The 16,842-nt window shown below is 40.4% G+C and overlaps 1 protein-coding gene across 2 annotated transcripts in view; it reads left to right on the top strand.

The window, feature by feature from the left end:
* Positions 1-16,842, top strand: part of Gad1 (glutamate decarboxylase 1) — a 36,873-nt gene that overhangs the window by 16,802 nt on the left and 3,229 nt on the right. Inside the window, exons 6-13 of one of the 2 annotated variants that reach the window (XM_027946097.2) lie at positions 6,695-6,807; positions 8,010-8,125; positions 8,210-8,289; positions 8,519-8,573; positions 9,887-10,003; positions 11,254-11,318; positions 13,850-13,928; positions 14,958-15,107. In XM_027946097.2, coding sequence (XP_027801898.1) covers positions 6,695-6,807; positions 8,010-8,125; positions 8,210-8,289; positions 8,519-8,573; positions 9,887-10,003; positions 11,254-11,318; positions 13,850-13,928; positions 14,958-15,107 — 775 coding nt within the window. Of the gene's footprint in view, positions 1-5,259; positions 5,297-6,694; positions 6,808-8,009; positions 8,126-8,209; positions 8,290-8,518; positions 8,574-9,886; positions 10,004-11,253; positions 11,319-13,849; positions 13,929-14,957; positions 15,108-16,842 lie in introns of those variants that run through there. The other variant, XM_027946098.2, reaches the window with a different exon arrangement.

The raw sequence follows: 16,842 nt of genomic DNA, 5'->3' as shown, positions 1-16,842 counted from the left end.
CTCTAAGATCTTGGAGGTACAAGAACTACCTGGGTAGCCTTCTCGCAATCACCCTAAAGTTTCCTCTGCACACATGTGTCCTCTTTGGAGATAAGGACAGGAGTAATGGAGGGTCATCATAGCTTAGTAACTCCTGTCTTTTCTCTTAACAAAAATCACAGTGTTTCATCATGATCTATACAGCTAGACAATGGCACCACATTCCATTAATGTATTCAGAGGAAAATAATGAAACAATTTTTTACAATAATTTAAATAATAACTGTAGAAGAATTATAAGGGTGTTAATTATTGTGGAAATATTCAGAAAGCTAATTACCCACTTACTTATTTATTTATTCATTTTGTGTGGTGCTGGGAAATAAGCCCAGGGCCTCGTGCATGCTAAGCATGTGCTTTATCACTGAGCTATACCCATACCCTCAGCCCCACTCCGACTCTAAGTTCATGGTAGAATAGATTCTGAAAAATGAATTTAGGTCAAAGAGTGGAACTGTTTAAAATGAGAAATTCCATTTGATATCAAGACAATGCAAATTATTAAAGCTCAAGGTATTCCATTTTTCTTAAATAAACTATAACCAACCACAAAACCAGACAGGCATTTTCAAATTACATATTGTTCATGTGCATTCCAAGGCTGTCTAATGCTATGACTCAAAATACTAAAACTACATTCAAGAAATGTTTCTATTAATTAAAGATTCCTGCTTTGTTTGCTAATGTTAAAAACACTGACATGTTTTGTAAAGTAAATGTGACAAGTGAAGCCTTCAGTGCTAAAAGGCATTAAAAAATCAACTGATTGAAAAATGAAAATGGTTTTCATGCTCTCTGCTCACAAGTCATGAGTAACTTCACAGAATGTCCACATTGGATCACAGAGACTTTAAAGGGCCAAGAGGAATTCAGGTCGAAGACAAAATTAGCTTCGATGATGGCCTCCACCCAAAAGCTCCCTTTTGCAATCTTTACTGTATTACGATTTGAGGGATAAAAATATTTCTGCAAGTACAGGCATCATAATATGCTAATTATAACTTGAAAAAATTACACTAATGCTTAATTATAGCATATAACACTAGACAACAATTTAAATTAGAAAATACTGTTTTTAAGTCAATAATTTCAGAAAATAAATGAAAAAAGCAGATTGTAAGGTACATATTCACTAAGGCGCAAGTATCTATAGTAATATAGGTACTGAATTTACCCACCATCTTTAAATATGTATTCTGCAGACCCTCAGCTGTGGCTTCTTAATATATCTAAGCCACTTTCAAGGTAAATAAAAGGGACTCATCCTTTTGAACCATTTATGACCAGATATTCTCCTAAAAACACTTCTCTTCAACCAGAAAGATCCCACAAATTATTCTTTGTCTGTGTTCATAAAATCAAAATTCCTTACTTTTCTCTTACCTCAGCTCAGTCATGAAACACTAAAATATGTCCCAGCCATCTGAGGTCAAGGCCAGTCCAACTAAATGACACATAGTAATTGCCACTGTACTGAACAGTAGATATTTATAAAATATGATCTGATTCCAGTAGATCGATAGAGGAGGTTATTTAAAATAGTGAAATAGTTTCTTTCAGTTTTGGAGAAAAGGCATTGTCTGAAGAAGTAATAACTATTATCTAGAAATCGTTCTAAGCCAGTTCCCCTGGAAGATCATGAAATGTGGCAGCACTGTAGGAGCTTAGGCAGCATTTGCTCCCTTGGGACAATTCCTTCTCCAGCTGGGAACAGCATTCAAAATATGTCTGGGGAAGAATGGCAAAAATAATCTTTCATTGGCAGAGCATGATTTAATTAGTGATATCCCCTTTTCCCCGCTTGGCCCTGCACTGAGTATGGGGGCAGTAGTGATAGAGAATAATTACTATATTTCTCTGTACAGTCCCTGTAAAAGAACTGTCTAATATTCTCATTCAAGTAGCAAAGGGTAAGGTGCCTCTTAGCAAAGGAAGAATATTTGAACATATATGCTTATGCCTCTGCACCTGCTTGTGCATGTAGCTTCGAGATCTGTTCTTCCACGCAAGGACCCAGTGAATCTTCAAAGAAAACTTGCAAATATGTAGTTGTCCTTGGCACATCCAGTTCTTTTCTTCCAAAACAAGTCTTCCAAGAACAAATGTACAGGTTGAGCAGTGCCCAAGTGTAAACGACAGCCTCTCTCAAACACCTGATGGCAATATATAATCTTAATGGCCAGCTCTATCACAACCCTTTGCTATGAGGTTATGATTTCAAGCATCTAGTGCTTTATTTTCATAGAAGTTACATAGGAGAAATTTCCTATGGGAGTTATCAGTCATCGAATACTACCAGGCAGGCTGTTAGAGAGGAGCCTGCAGTAAGCAGTTCTCATTTGTCACAAAAAAAGCAACTATGACGTGAAAGACTTGGGATTTTGGCTCTGAAAGATGCCAAAGTGAAATCTTAACCCAAGACACAGAATTTCTCTGAACATCACTTACTTCATCAAAAAAATGGGGGACGATAATATCCATCCTACAAAGTGGATCCTACAAATAATATCCATCCTGCAAACTAAGAAAGGTTGCAGTCCTAAACGCCTAGTGTATACAAGATGCAGTGTACACACTTAGGAGAGGCAGCCCATCCCACAGGTCACTGTTGCCATTTGAGACCCCTCCATTCAGCTTTGTGGATTTTTCTTTTTTCTTTTTTTTTTTTTTCAGTCTGTCTTCAACTCTGGACAACAGAGGTTTCACTAAGCTCCCCTCAAACATATTACCTTTTAAGATGAAGATGTGATACCTGCCATATCTATAGAGTGAGGAATCTAAGAAATATCAAGATACATAATCACCTTGTGTTTTAGTCAGTATTTTTGCTGCTGTGACTAAAAGATCTGACCAGAACAACTATAAAGGAGGAAAAGTTTATATGGGGGCTCACAGTTTCAGAAGTCTCAATCCATAGACAGCAGGCTCCATTCCTCAGGGCTCAGATGAGGCAGAACATCATGGCGGAAGAGTGTGACAGAGGGAAGCAGCTCACATGATGATCAGGAAGCAGAGAGAAGTATTCTCTTACCAGATACAAACATATACCTCATAGCCACACCCCAGTGCCCCACCTCCTCCAGCCACACCCCACCTGCCTTCAGTTACCATTCAGTTAATCCCATCAGGGGATTAATTCATTGATTGGGTTAAGATTCTCAATCACGTCTCTGAACTTTCTTGCATTGTCTGACACGTGAGCTTTTCTAGGACACCTCCCATCCGAACCATAACACCATGCAAAATTATTTCTTTCCTTCTTTAAAGAAGTCCTCATTTTGACAGTCACCAGGGATCCAAGTTCCTTGTGCCTTTTTGATCTATATTATAGCATATGGCTCTCATCCGTATGCTACATGTTGGCTTCTGGAATTCTAGCCAGTATTTCTATGTTCCAGAACACAGGAAGGAGGAAAGCAGGAAAGAGTGAAGGGCTAAGGAAAGGAGAAGGGGTAAGGAAGAGGGAAGGAGGAAGGAAAGGCAAGCAGGTAAAAAGGGAACACTCTCCCTACTACTAAGAAACCTCAAAAGTCACACGCAGCATTTCCCATAGCAACAGTTTAGCCAGAACTTAGTCCCATGGGCACACTTAAGGAGGCCAGAAAACATAATCTTTGATCTGGGTGAATTGCAACCTTAAAAAAATTAATGAAGAAAGGGAAAATTGATATGGTTAGCAACTAGCAGACTCTGCCACAAGGGAACTACAGAGGTTTGACAATCAATTTGCCTTGGTCCTGAATAAATCCCACTAGGAAAGTGAGTTGTACCATTAAAAAGGAGCTGACTCATGTCCCTACTCAGAATTTAGAAAGGCTCAGAATTCTCCTTTAGTGATACTCTGTGAGTATCCCCATCTTACCGTTTAAATCCTTACTTCCAGTCCCATGTTCTCATGCTATGACCCAAAGTATTTTGCAGATTAGTGTCTTGTTCTCTGATTCTGAAATGTGATCTTGAACTCTGACGTAAGCATCTAATCAGCTGCTTCTGAATCCATATTTAACCTTGGATCTCTTTATTTCATCTGTTTTCATCTGTCATATAGGGAAAGAGTACCTAACCTGGGGTCCAGATTTTGTAAGAGGAGAATTTCCTATAATTATACACAAAATAATGTGCATAACTTTTTACCTAGTGATAGGGACCTAGCTTTCCTAGGATTCCTAAGGGAGTTTGTGACCCCCATTAAGTCAAGAACTTCTGCTCTATGGTAAACTTCAAGACCTTCTATAAGGCTTTGGGTGCAAGCATACTTCTCCCAAAACAATTATAAACATGACCTAGAATGGGAAGGCAGGGTCAGAAGTGGAGTTAGGAATAGGCAACACCACGTTATCCCATTTGTCAGTTAGGAATAGGGAACAACACGTTATTCCATGGATCAACAGCCATGGGCCAGTCTCCCAGCTCATAGGAGAGGAAGAATGTCAGATTAAGGTCATGAGCCAGAATAAGTTTGTTGTTAGTTTGGGAAAATTGATCCTTCAGACCTAGGCAGTGACTGTCAAACAGGAGGTACCTTAGGTCAAGAGTCAGATGCTGGATTCCCCCTAAGAAGCTTCCTCTTCAAGATTGGGAATTCTTCATCTCCTCCATGCATAGGATATTGCCTGGCACTTAGTAAGCATTGGATGAATAGAACTGAAAAAGGTTTAGGAATCAAGTGCCTGGCATAAATAAGGAAATTGAAATAGACAAGGTCAGATAGCCTCATGATAGAACCTTCTTGACTTCCTATAGATCCTGAAAATAATGGCCATGTTACTGGTCTTAGGTAAGACCAATTCATGCAAACCTGAAGCCTAAGTAGATTGAAATCATGAAACTCAGAGCTGAACCAAGCCCCTGGTCTTTGGTACTGTGCCTTCTCCCTTCCCCATGCGGTTCGCATCTGGCTGTCTAACACCAACTTAATTCTAACTCAGCTTTCATACAATCCTTGATACGGTCCTGATATTATAGTAAATGATTTCATTTGTTCCTTGCCTTACCCCAGAGAGATTTCTTTGGTATTGTAAGATTCTAACACACACACTTGCCATCTGTACCTCTTTACCATGCAAACATTTTTGCCATTCCAACTTTTCCAAAAATCTGTGGAACCACTGATAATTCATTTGTTCAAGAATGGGTGGAAGCACATCATGAGTTTGCCTCTTGATACACTCAGCAGCACAGGCTAAACCAGGAATCCTTCTCTTCTTCTTCCTTTATCAGGCCATCAGACATGAGGGAGTGTTGGTTGCTACGGTGATGGGGCTCAGAGCAGAACCAAAGCATGATTGTGACCTCCAGAGGTGATGGTAACTGAACACATGGTTCCCAAGGGTCTTCCTCCTAAATTTCCAGGGGCCTCCCAAGGAAAATGGACATGTTCTTTTTGGAAACAAAGTTCTTTTACCAACAGACATTTCCTGAGGATCCTCTCGGATCTTTTTGTCCTCTTCTATTGTCGTGTGATTAATGTGACTGCTTTTTCCTCTATCATTAAAACTTAGTAGCTTCACCTATGTCTCATGTACAGCATGAGTTATCTCGTCCTTGCAAATAGCTTTTCTAAATCATTTAACAAGCAAGAATTCCCATTAGTACTAGTCACTAGCACACCCTAACCAGTGACAATGCCTCCCCACATCACTTGACTGAGTCGGTCTAGGCATCTCTCTTCAGCCCAGCCCACAGACTCAAATGCTTAAGAAGTTCAAGCAGAACCAAGAAAGACAAAGAGCCTTAGAGCTTAGTAAATATCTTTTGGTCTTCTGGCTTAATTTTAGGTAGATGGACCTTCCTTCATTTCTCTTAGGCTCTGTTTGGTGCATGATCTTGTTTCAATGACTGTTCTACTAGACTGTGCCTCTGCTTTGAATTGCTTTGAAAGAGCATGGCTTGCCACTTTCACATCAATTTATTAGGAGACAAATGTAACCTGCCAGGAGATCTGATGCCCACAGTTAACTGTGAATGCCAGTTGACTATCTTCTTGTTATTTATAATTTGTAATTAGAAAGTCATCACTTATAATTATTCTTGACAGATATTGACCTCAGAGAATTATAGATACATAGCTGTCCTTGGGGAATATCAGTAGAAAAACCATGTAGATAATTATATTAAGGTCTTTAAAACATGGGTCAATATTTCCAATTATTTTCACAGTTAGCTCTCAGATGTTTACATTATTTGTAAAAAACAGACTTTGGCTCTGGTTTTTATAGATTCTACAAGTGTGAAACTGGCAGTCCTTTTTAGAAATGTTGCAAACCAATTTTCAGAACTTAGAATATATTTTTTTTCAATTAACATTTGCTCTGTCCCACACTAAGTCTTAGAAGTGAAAGGTAAAAACGACCCAGAAAAGTCATTACCTTTCCTTCTATTCCTCTGGGTGAACCATACCTAAGACTGATGAATCTGTTCTGCTGGTGAAGTACCACAGAGCACACCCTCCCACCACCACCTCTCTCCCTCTCTCGGTTACCCAGGCTGGTTTCTGACATTTTATGATTGGTGAGTTAATGCATTTGCAGGAAATGAATTGTTTTAGAGGTTTTGAACATCTGTTTAGAATCCAAGTTCTAAACCAATTGTCTGTGTTCCAAAAATAAGTGATTTCACTTCTTTATTTTCATCCTTTTTCTTAACATCTTTTCAGGTTTACATATGAAATTGCACCCGTGTTTGTCCTCATGGAGCAAATAACTCTTAAGAAGATGAGAGAGATGATTGGATGGTCAAGTAAAGATGGTGATGGGATATTTTCTCCTGGTAGGTTTCTCTGACTGTCCTCAGTTTTTATAATATGGGTCCTTGGGATTCTTGGATGAAGGCTAGCAAGAATGCTACATTTTCTCTGAACTAATAAAGGCTGTGCCTAAATCAGTACAAAGTAACAAAGGCTGTATGAGGTCATGCTACACAAAGCTTCACTGTCAATAGCAGTTTGATGTGCTGGAGCATCAGTGTGTCAAGATTATTAATGAGCTGATTAACTTCAGCCAAATTGTGTATCTACTTTGAATCTCTAGTTCAACGTAGATACAACAAGGCTGAGGCAGGAGGATGGTAAATTCGAGGCCCATCTGGATGACTTAGTAAACTCCTTTCTCAAGATAAAAGTGAAAAGGGCTAAAAATGTAGCTCAGTTATCGATTACCCCCAGATTTAATCCTCAGTACCACCAGGACAAAAAAAAAAAAAAAAAAAGTATCAGTAATCTTCAAAACAAAGACAGGTATTCTTGGAGTAGGGAGGAGTTTTAGATGGTGTCAGAGAGAGTGTGATTGTGTGCAAGGTAGAGAGAAGAAATAAAAAATGCAACTGTCCAGGCAATTCAAGCAGACCATGAATTTGCCCATTTCATTTCAGGTAACTGATGGAAAAGTGGCTAGTTTCCAGTGGCCAAATATACCTTGATAGTTACCTCAATTCTCCTTGTGTCTTTATTCAGTTAAAACATGAATTAATTTTTATTTAAGTAAACTTAAAGCTCTCCTAAATGACTCAAAAACCCAGTCACTAAACAATGTCACTATTTCCTTCTGTAGGTTTCATTACTCTCTCTTACTCTCTCTTTCCCTCTCGTCTTTCTGGACTCAGGGAACAGATTCATTTTTGTTCAGTAAATAGATTGAACAGACAGTAGAAGCTGAAAGGTTGTAACTCACCCATCTCTTTGTAGCCACTGCTGCCACCTCCTCTTGTATTTCTATCTAGGCTTCCTCTGGGAGGGGCACTGTAGTAAGTGAATCACCTCCAGCCAAATTGCCTACATGGCCTTGGAAGTGAGTGTGGCCACTTCTATCCCCAGGGACAAGGGTCCAGAGAGAGACCCTGGCAATAGGGAGGCCCCCAAAACATATCAGGATATTATCCTTCCCCTTCTTGACCTCCTTTCTTTCTTGAGACACCAGCTCAGGCTTTGAGGTAGAAGCAATAATGAAAGAGCCCATATGTCTGCTTGCTGATAGGGGGAGCCATATCCAACATGTACGGCATCATGGCTGCTCGCTACAAGTACTTCCCGGAAGTTAAGACAAAGGGCATGGCCGCTGTGCCCAAACTGGTCCTCTTCACCTCAGAACACGTGAGTCAGGGGCTTTGGCACACGGATGCGGGTGTTTTCCAAGGCACTGTTAAACTTTTAACCTTACGCCTCCATGTGTTGCAGAGTCACTATTCCATAAAGAAAGCTGGGGCCGCGCTTGGCTTTGGAACTGACAATGTGATTTTGATAAAGTGCAATGAAAGGTAGGCAGGGGAGAGTGAATATTAGGTTCTTGATGTATTAAATGTGTTCATCTGTTAAATTTGTTTTATTGTGCTTAAGGACTGGCGCAGTACAGTGTGCCAAGCTGCTAATGGTCTGTTGAAAATACCCGATTAAATTACTTTTTTTGCTGCTGCTGCTATAAGTTTTTTTCATGTGCAGTCTCATTGATTCTTCATTTTAATTTCCCTCCTTTTACAATAATTACAGGGGAAAGATAATTCCAGCTGATTTAGAGGCAAAGATTCTTGAAGCCAAGCAAAAGGTATGTACAATATAGTACACCTATATTCCAGTGACTATGAATTTTTTTAAATGCCCTATTTCTGATCTAGACAATGAAAATCTTTGACCCTGAGATAATTTTATGTGTTTCTAAAATTCTTTTCTCAGATATTTGCTTATTTGCAAATTATGAAATAATTTGGCCTCAAACGACTTGTAGATTGATGTCTACAAAATATTAGTTTTCTTTTTGAAAAATGAAAAATTTAGTCCCTAAACCACTTGCCTTCTTTATGCAAAGTGATTAGTTTGGTATTCTTCTATAAATCAACTCCCTGAGCATTAGGAAGATCCAGCCTAATTGGACTTGTTTCTTCTTAAGTATGACCTCATTTTATTAAGAGCATTTTAGCTTTAGAATTGTGTTACGCAAAGTGCTTTCATGCCCTAGCAGATGGCCAGGGGTATTTGGCAAATCCAGCCTCAACAAACTCTATTAAACAGACAAATTTCACAGAACAGATGTATCCTCAAGTCATTGCCAGGTAGCTGCCAGGCCATTTCCAACACATTGTTGTTTGGGTTATCTTCTTGTATCTCCTTCTCTAATTGTAGCTGTTTGCTGGGGTCTCTGCAGAGAAGGAAATGTTGCTAGGTCTGAGCAAGAAGGAGAGGTGAGAGACCTGAGCTTCAGAAGCACCTGAGATTCAGATTTCCCCAACCTGTTTTATCTTTATAATCCACTTCCTCATTTGTTTCTTGTTCACATCAAAATTTCACCAGGTGTTACTGTGTTAGCTTCCACAGTGTATAGACCTGCTCTAAATAACTGAACAATTTTGGTTCAATTGTTTATATCAGTGAACTTAAAACAACACAACACCTACAAAAAACAACATCCAGATGATATTCAGAAATGAAATATTTGGAGTTATACCTGCCCATCACTCCAAACCCCAGTCCCATACATTTATTTATTTAGCCACAGAACTTACCACTAAATTTAGGGTGTATTTTGATTATTTAATTTTATGATCTGTCACTTTTCCTTCCTTCTAGAATGTAAACTTGGTGAATGCAGAATTTATCTACTCTGCTCACTGCTATAGCCCCATCATCTACAACAGGGCCTGGCACATAAAAGTTACTAAAAGTTGAATGAATGAGTGAATGAACCAACAAAGAATACTACCATACCAGCTCTGTTGATCACTGTTTGAAATAAATGCTATTACTTTCTTCCAATTCATATGAAAGTGGGAAAATGAGAAAGGTTAAAAGCACTAATCAGCTTTCTCTCTCTCTCTCTCTCTCTCTCTCTCTCTCTCTCTCTCTCTCTCTCACCCCTCATAGGGATATGTTCCTCTTTATGTCAATGCAACTGCTGGCACAACTGTTTATGGCGCTTTTGATCCGATACAAGAGATTGCAGATATTTGTGAGAAATACAACCTTTGGCTCCATGTCGATGTAAGTGCTATAATTCACAGAGCAGCCCAGTCCATTCAGGGAATGGAAGCAGCTCTGTTTTATGATTTGCTTCAAGCTGCTCCCAATACCCCAGCTGGCCTTTTCTGTACACCAAGGTAGTTTTAGCTCTTCCCTGGTCACTAGCCAGCTAATCATGACTGATACCTACCAGAGACCTGGGACTCTTCCAGTTCCTTACTGTTCAGTTGCTATCCTCTGTGGTTCTTCCTAGAATATGGTTTCTGTTGCCTTTCCAGGTTCCTTTGTTCAAACAAATGGCTACAGAGTACAATATAGCTGATTTCAAAGGGGAAAAGTGTAAGACACCATATACAGAAAGTGACTATGAATGTGAACACTCAGCTACCTGCCTGAAGTCCAACCTTCTATGACATTTTTCTAAAAAGAATGCCTATCTGCTACATGCAGGAAAAATAAGGAAATATATGGAAGATATTATCAACTAAGAGGTTTAGTCCCAAATTTTCCTGGCAATACAAAAGGTGTACTTTCACACATGTGATTGGGTGTCTTTTTCCTTTGTTTCTGTCCATCCTTTGATGCATTTAACTTCTTACAACAGGACAATGGGGACATCTGCCCTGCTACTGAACAATAACTAACAAAAGCTGCTGTGTCGGATAACATGCCAGGCTATCTAGTAAACATGTATCAGTACCCCTGAAAATGTCCTGCTGCTGCTGGAGCTTGGTGGGACCTCCAGACCTGGTGGGAGCTGATGCTTTCTGATTTTCTCAGGAGCTTTTAGAATTCTATTCTAGGAAGAAGCAGACAGCATGCCCCAGCCCTTGGGGTAGCTTCCAGGACCTCCTTAGGAGACTCACAGTATCCCTGGCTTTCCACAGTACTTTGGGTCTTGGACCCAAAAGACACCATAAGCTCAGACCTGGCTTGTGGGTATCAGTCAGAGAGCTGACACTCCACTGAAAGAACTTTGTTTCTTTTTCTTTCTTTTTTTTTTTTTTTTTTTTTTGTGGTGCTAGAGATGGAACCCAGGGCCACCCACATGCTAGGCAAGTGCTCTACCACTGAGCTACATTCCCAGCCCAGAACTTCTGGTAAAGAAACGATCAAGGTTGAGGGTACTGGTTGAACAGGGTGGGCTCCTTTTATCAAAGAAGCTTGCTTTTCACCTTTTACATTCTGCTGGTTGGTTCCTAGCGGTGTGGAGTGACTGGTCTTAGATCTCAATGTCGCTGCTCCTCTCCCTCCTTTCTCTGTCCTCACAGGCTGCCTGGGGCGGTGGGCTGCTCATGTCCAGGAAGCACCGCCATAAACTCAGCGGCATAGAAAGGTATGGGCCACACATGCTGGGCCTCCCTGCATCCAGAACACCAAACACGCTGTGCTCTGATGTCAGCCTGCCCTGATTGCCAACACCTTTTCTCTGACTTAGTTCACTCTTAGTTCAGCAGGCATTTATTGAGCACTTACTGTATGGTTGATTTCTCAGGCAAATGAGTCCTCCGTGCATTCTCAAATTAGATCCCTAAACAAGCAATTATAACACTGTGTCATAAGTGTGACAGTAGATAAAATTGCAGGTGCCCAGGATGGAGAGAAGAGACACTAAACAGTGTGGGGATTTATTTGGAGGCTCAATCAGAGTTAGCCAAGGGTACAAGAAAGTCCAGCAATTCCATTTGTTTTTTATTTTATTTTTGTTTTTCCTCAGTAAACTGACTCCTGGGAAAATAGCAAGAAGCTCAGCTCCAGCTACCTTATCTTAGCAGTACTGGGATAAAGGGAGACAGGAAGCAAGGATATGGGAAAGAGTGTTCTAGGCAGTGGGAATGGCAAGCACAAAGGCCCTGAGGCAGGACTGTTCTTGGCAAACTGAAGAACCAGCAGAGAAACCAGTGAGGCTGGAGCAAAGCAGTGGGGTGGGAGAGATGGATGTGTAGCAAGTACCAGGCAGCACACCATGATTTCTTTTCTAGCAAGAACTCTGGCTTTTGTTACCACTCCTCCCTTCTGTCTCAGTTTCAAAGTGCCAGTGTCAAGATGGGCGAGACTGGCTCTTTGAAGCAAGATTATATAGTCCTATAACTTGGAAAATAATATATGCAATGACCATGAGCCAGCCCAACTGGACATGAGATTTTTCAGGCAGTTTTCTCCCCCCATCTTTGACTCTAGGAAAACCTAAAATATTTCGTACCAGACTTTTTTTTTTTAACATTTTAAATGTTAAAAAAAATGTGTCTTTTAAATGAAACTGAATTCATACCCTGTCTTATTACTTTCCATTTATAGCAATAAAAAATAATAATTTACTTCAGACCTTCGAGATATTCAGAGAACCATTTAAGACATTTTATGAGATCTTAATATGATTTTTAAATGACTTGATAAATGACAGCAATGAGAAAACTGATCAAATTCACTACCTTTTAAATATGGCTTCACATGAACGCTTTTTTGTGAGGTCAGAAGTTAATTAACTTGTCTTGGGAGTACTCACAGGTTTCTTTCACAAGGTTTTCTTGCTTATGCACTTAGGGGGAAAGTACTTGAGGCCTTTCTCTCTTCTCCTTGAAATGCAGTGCACATATGCACTAAGTTATTCCCCCTCTAAAGGACTAAGAAAGATGAAGAGGTTAAAAATTCACAGCAAGGGTTTAGTGCGAAGAGTAGAGGCAGTATAATTCCAAGGCAATTGCTCTGTCAGGGAAAAGCAGTTTTCACAGGTATGAAAACACAGTGCTCAGCTGTGGGCCAGGCTATGGGGTAAGAAGTCTGTAACCCACTGAAGCAAGTTACCCAAGTTTTAATCAACATACATTACACTCGGTTGTTTCTGTAATTCCTGGCCCGTGTGCTCCTTCACCATCTAATTGTGTCCGATGGACTGATGCTGTTGCTAGGAGACAGTGCTTGTTGGGTTAGCACTGCAGCCCAAACTGGCAAAAATCATGCTCATTTAGCATTTAAACAGTGCTGCTAAAGTAAATTAATAAATAATAAATTTAGAAGATTTTTAAAAATAGGAGGAAAAATCAATGCAACTAGTTGGTCAAAGTCTAGAAGAGTCTCACAGTTGATTTTTACTTTCAGGTGTCACTCTTTATTACTGCCCCATATGTAGGTAGGTTCCATATCACCCATCCGTTTTATAAATAAGAACAGAAAGGCACAAAGAATCCAAGGTCTGGTGCCCAGAGGGAGACAGTCTAGTGGAGTGGGCGTGAGCATGGGCTCTACAGTTAGACTCCTGGATTTGAATCCTTGCACCAGTCCTTCCCAGCTGTGTGGCTTTAGGTAACACATTTAACCTTGTACATCAGTTTCTCCATCTAAATTAGGAGCAGTAATAGTACCTATATCATAGGGTTGTGTGGGAATTATGTGTTCCAGGCACTATTAGAAGTATGTTATATTTATTAACTCATTTTATCCTTTATTTGATTCTAAGGTAGACTTCCATCTTACAGATGGGAACAATGAGGCCCAGAGGAGTTATGTAACCTGCCCAAGTTAGCAAATATCAGAGCCAGGATTTAGACTTGGACAGGTTGGCTTCAGAATCTGAGCTCTTAACCACACTCCCATATGGATATATGCCTAAAGCTCAAAGAACAATCAAACACATAAATTCATCATAAATGTTATCTATGATTAATAGCAGTGACTTAGCAGATGCACTCTGCAACGTAATACTCTGAAACTGCCCGCAAAAATTTATTACTAGATCGTCAATTTAGGAGAACAGGCGGGGAAAGATTTCTGACTCAAGTGGAGACGGGTGGCATTTTCATCCACAGGGCATTTGCCTTTCTCTCAACTCCTGCACCTTCTCCTCAAAGGATCCTATGCTTCTTTCAGGGCCAACTCAGTCACCTGGAACCCTCACAAACTGATGGGCGTGCTGCTACAGTGCTCTGCCATTCTCGTCAGGGAAAAGGTCTGTACTCCTTGCAGAGATTCGCTGACCGCCTGCAGGTCCATTTGACGGCACCAGAAGGGAAAAGCATGGGGTCCTTTCACATACTTGCCGGCTAACTCACAAGATTGGCAGCCCCATTGTGAGACTGTGGTTGCTGTCCTTCCCTGCCCTTGTGGCTCACCTAGATTCTCCTCCAGGCTCTTGCCATCGACTTCCCTTCCTCCTTGTTCAGTACTAACCTGTTAGGGAATTATTTGTGCATCCCTTCGTGTTTGCACAAATATGAGAGTGAGAGTGATCAGGTGAAGACAAAAGTGCTCACTGGAACATACTTTGAGTTCTTAGTATGGATGTATGGTCCCAAGGGCTGAAATAAAGAAAAAATCAGTTCTTGCCTAAGGAACAAGAACCACAAATACCAACTTAGGGCAACAAGGAACACTGACCAAAAAGCTTCTGTGGATAAAATAATGCCGTGTTCCCTTCCTCATTCACATAACAATAGGAGCCTGCCTTCCAAAGCATCTCTGCTTCCTAAAACTGCACCCTGAGTCATCCTAGGAAGCCCAGCTTGTGAAGCCTAGACCTGCATAGCCCTTGACTCCACTCATACACCAAGTCCCTGTTAACTTCATAGCAGATCTTGAAAAAGAGGACTTTTGGGAGGCACTCTTGGGGAGAAATTTTTTTCACATCATGAAACTGTCCCACCAACTTAGGAGGTTTATATCCTTAACCCCTGTCCACTGAATGCCATAGCACTTCCCAGACTTTGAAACAACTCACAACACACACACACACACACACACACACACACAAATGTCCTGAGAGGGATAGGGCATCTGAGGAAAGAGATCATTTGCTCATCAATGACAGAGGGCAAAAGGGAAAAGTTTTTTCAGGAGTGGTTTTAGAGAAGGATATCAGAACAAGTATAAGCCCTCAGAAAGTCATCAGCAGAAAGACTGCATGTGACCCCCAGTCCCCTCTGTGCATCGACATCTATAATCTGTGAATCAGATGCACGCACCTTGATTTCCACTACAGGGTATACTCCAAGGATGCAACCAGATGTGTGCAGGGTACCTTTTCCAGCCGGACAAGCAATATGATGTCTCCTACGACACAGGGGATAAGGCAATTCAGTGTGGCCGCCACGTGGACATCTTCAAGTTCTGGCTGATGTGGAAAGCAAAGGTATGAAGGGGGACATTCGGGAAATAGAGCAGAAATGTAATTTGCACAGACCGCCTGTGAAAGAGATGCCATGATATATCACGGATAACTCACTATGTGTGTGATCAATACTTAGATAATTGAGTTAACTGTATTTTCTTTGTGAATGAAATAAGTTTATTGCTTAGGCCAAATTCTCTCTTCTTCCTTCAGTTCTGCATCCTCAGTTTGAATTATCATGAAGTTTTCTTATAACTTTCTCTTATAACAACTAAAACTTATCCTAAGATAAGGATTTCTACAACAATCCTTAGGGATGTTAAAATTACCTAGTGAAGACATAAAGAAAGAGGTAAAAGATAAAACAACTGCCTTACACTGAGAAGAACCCTAAATTCCTTTATGAGCCTCTCATCAGGGAATATATATGACAGTTTCAAGTTCTATTTAAGAAATGCCTTCTCTATTATTTGTACTTTATATACTATTCTAGAAACTACACAATGTGTGTGTGTGTGTGTGTGTGTGTGTGTTGCTGAGGATTGGAAACTGCATACTTTATTTTGAGGAATCCTGTACTAGACTGAAACATGCTGTTTTAGCCATCTTCAGGCTCTTGGGTTGCACTTCAATTCATAGGGGGACAAAGCTTAACTATTAGAATTTCCCCGAAAATATGAGTAATGGAGAAGATTACTAGTACCTGTTTCAAAAGCTTTTTTTTTTTTTTTTTTTTTTTTTTTGTATCAGGGATTGAACCTAACCACTGAGCCACACACCCAGCCCTTTTGTATTTTATTTAGAGAAGGGTCTCTCTGAGTTGCTTAGGGCCTTGCTAAGTTGTGGAGGCTGGCTTTGAACTCCCATCCTCCTGCCTCAGCCTCCTGAGCCACTGGGATTTAAGGTTTGCACCACCACCCCCAGCTCAAAAGCATTTTTATATTACCAAGTAAAGGCAATTGATTTCACAACTGTATATCACATTAATTTTTTATTTACCTATTATAAGTTGATTTTAATAATTTCCATGTTTAAGATGAGGACCACCTGATATCAAAACAATAAGGATTTCTAGCAAAATATCAAGTTAGTGTGCCTTAATATAGAAAGAATCTGATTTTAATTTCTACCACAAAGTAAACAAAAGCTATACATTGCATTAAGAGAAAGAGCCCTATTATTTAGAAATACTGTAATGACCACATGGCCCATCTCAGTCATTTTGCCTAATGATAGCCTCTTGAACTGTCCTCAGGAGGGTTGGCTCATGGTGCATCGTTTGCTGAGGTGGGATCCTGGGGGAGGCTTCATTCCCAGGGGCCAGTTAACAGTGACACTACTCGAGGCTCAGGTTTTGCCAGCCTATACTCCACCCAGGCCCATCAGCCATCCAAAGCTAGCCTTGTGCATCTGCTCTCCTTGTTAACACCCACCCACTCAACAACCCTCGTGCTACCATTAGTAACCAGCTATGCTGGCTTTGGAAACTCACACTCAACCAGTTTGTCAATAGTTGGAACTATTTCTGCCGTAGGGCAGATATTGAGAACAATGACTTCCCCTTCCACCTGCCTGTCACTGAAAAGGAATAATTCTGTGCTAGGTAAAAGGTAGCCTGCCTGCAAGAGTGTGGAATGTGTTTGGTCAGGACTTGGCTGGGGGAGACGGGTTCTAAGGTAGTAATCTTTTAAGAACCAGTTGTTTGTTTTGTAACCTATCATGGACTGATACAATTAAGAATTGCTAGAGAATCTCA

This window comes from Marmota flaviventris, chromosome 11 (assembly GCF_047511675.1).
Source record: "Marmota flaviventris isolate mMarFla1 chromosome 11, mMarFla1.hap1, whole genome shotgun sequence".
Lineage (NCBI taxonomy): Eukaryota > Metazoa > Chordata > Mammalia > Rodentia > Sciuridae > Marmota > Marmota flaviventris.
Note: the sequence above shows the minus strand (reverse complement) of the source record. Positions and strands in the feature narration are given on the sequence as shown.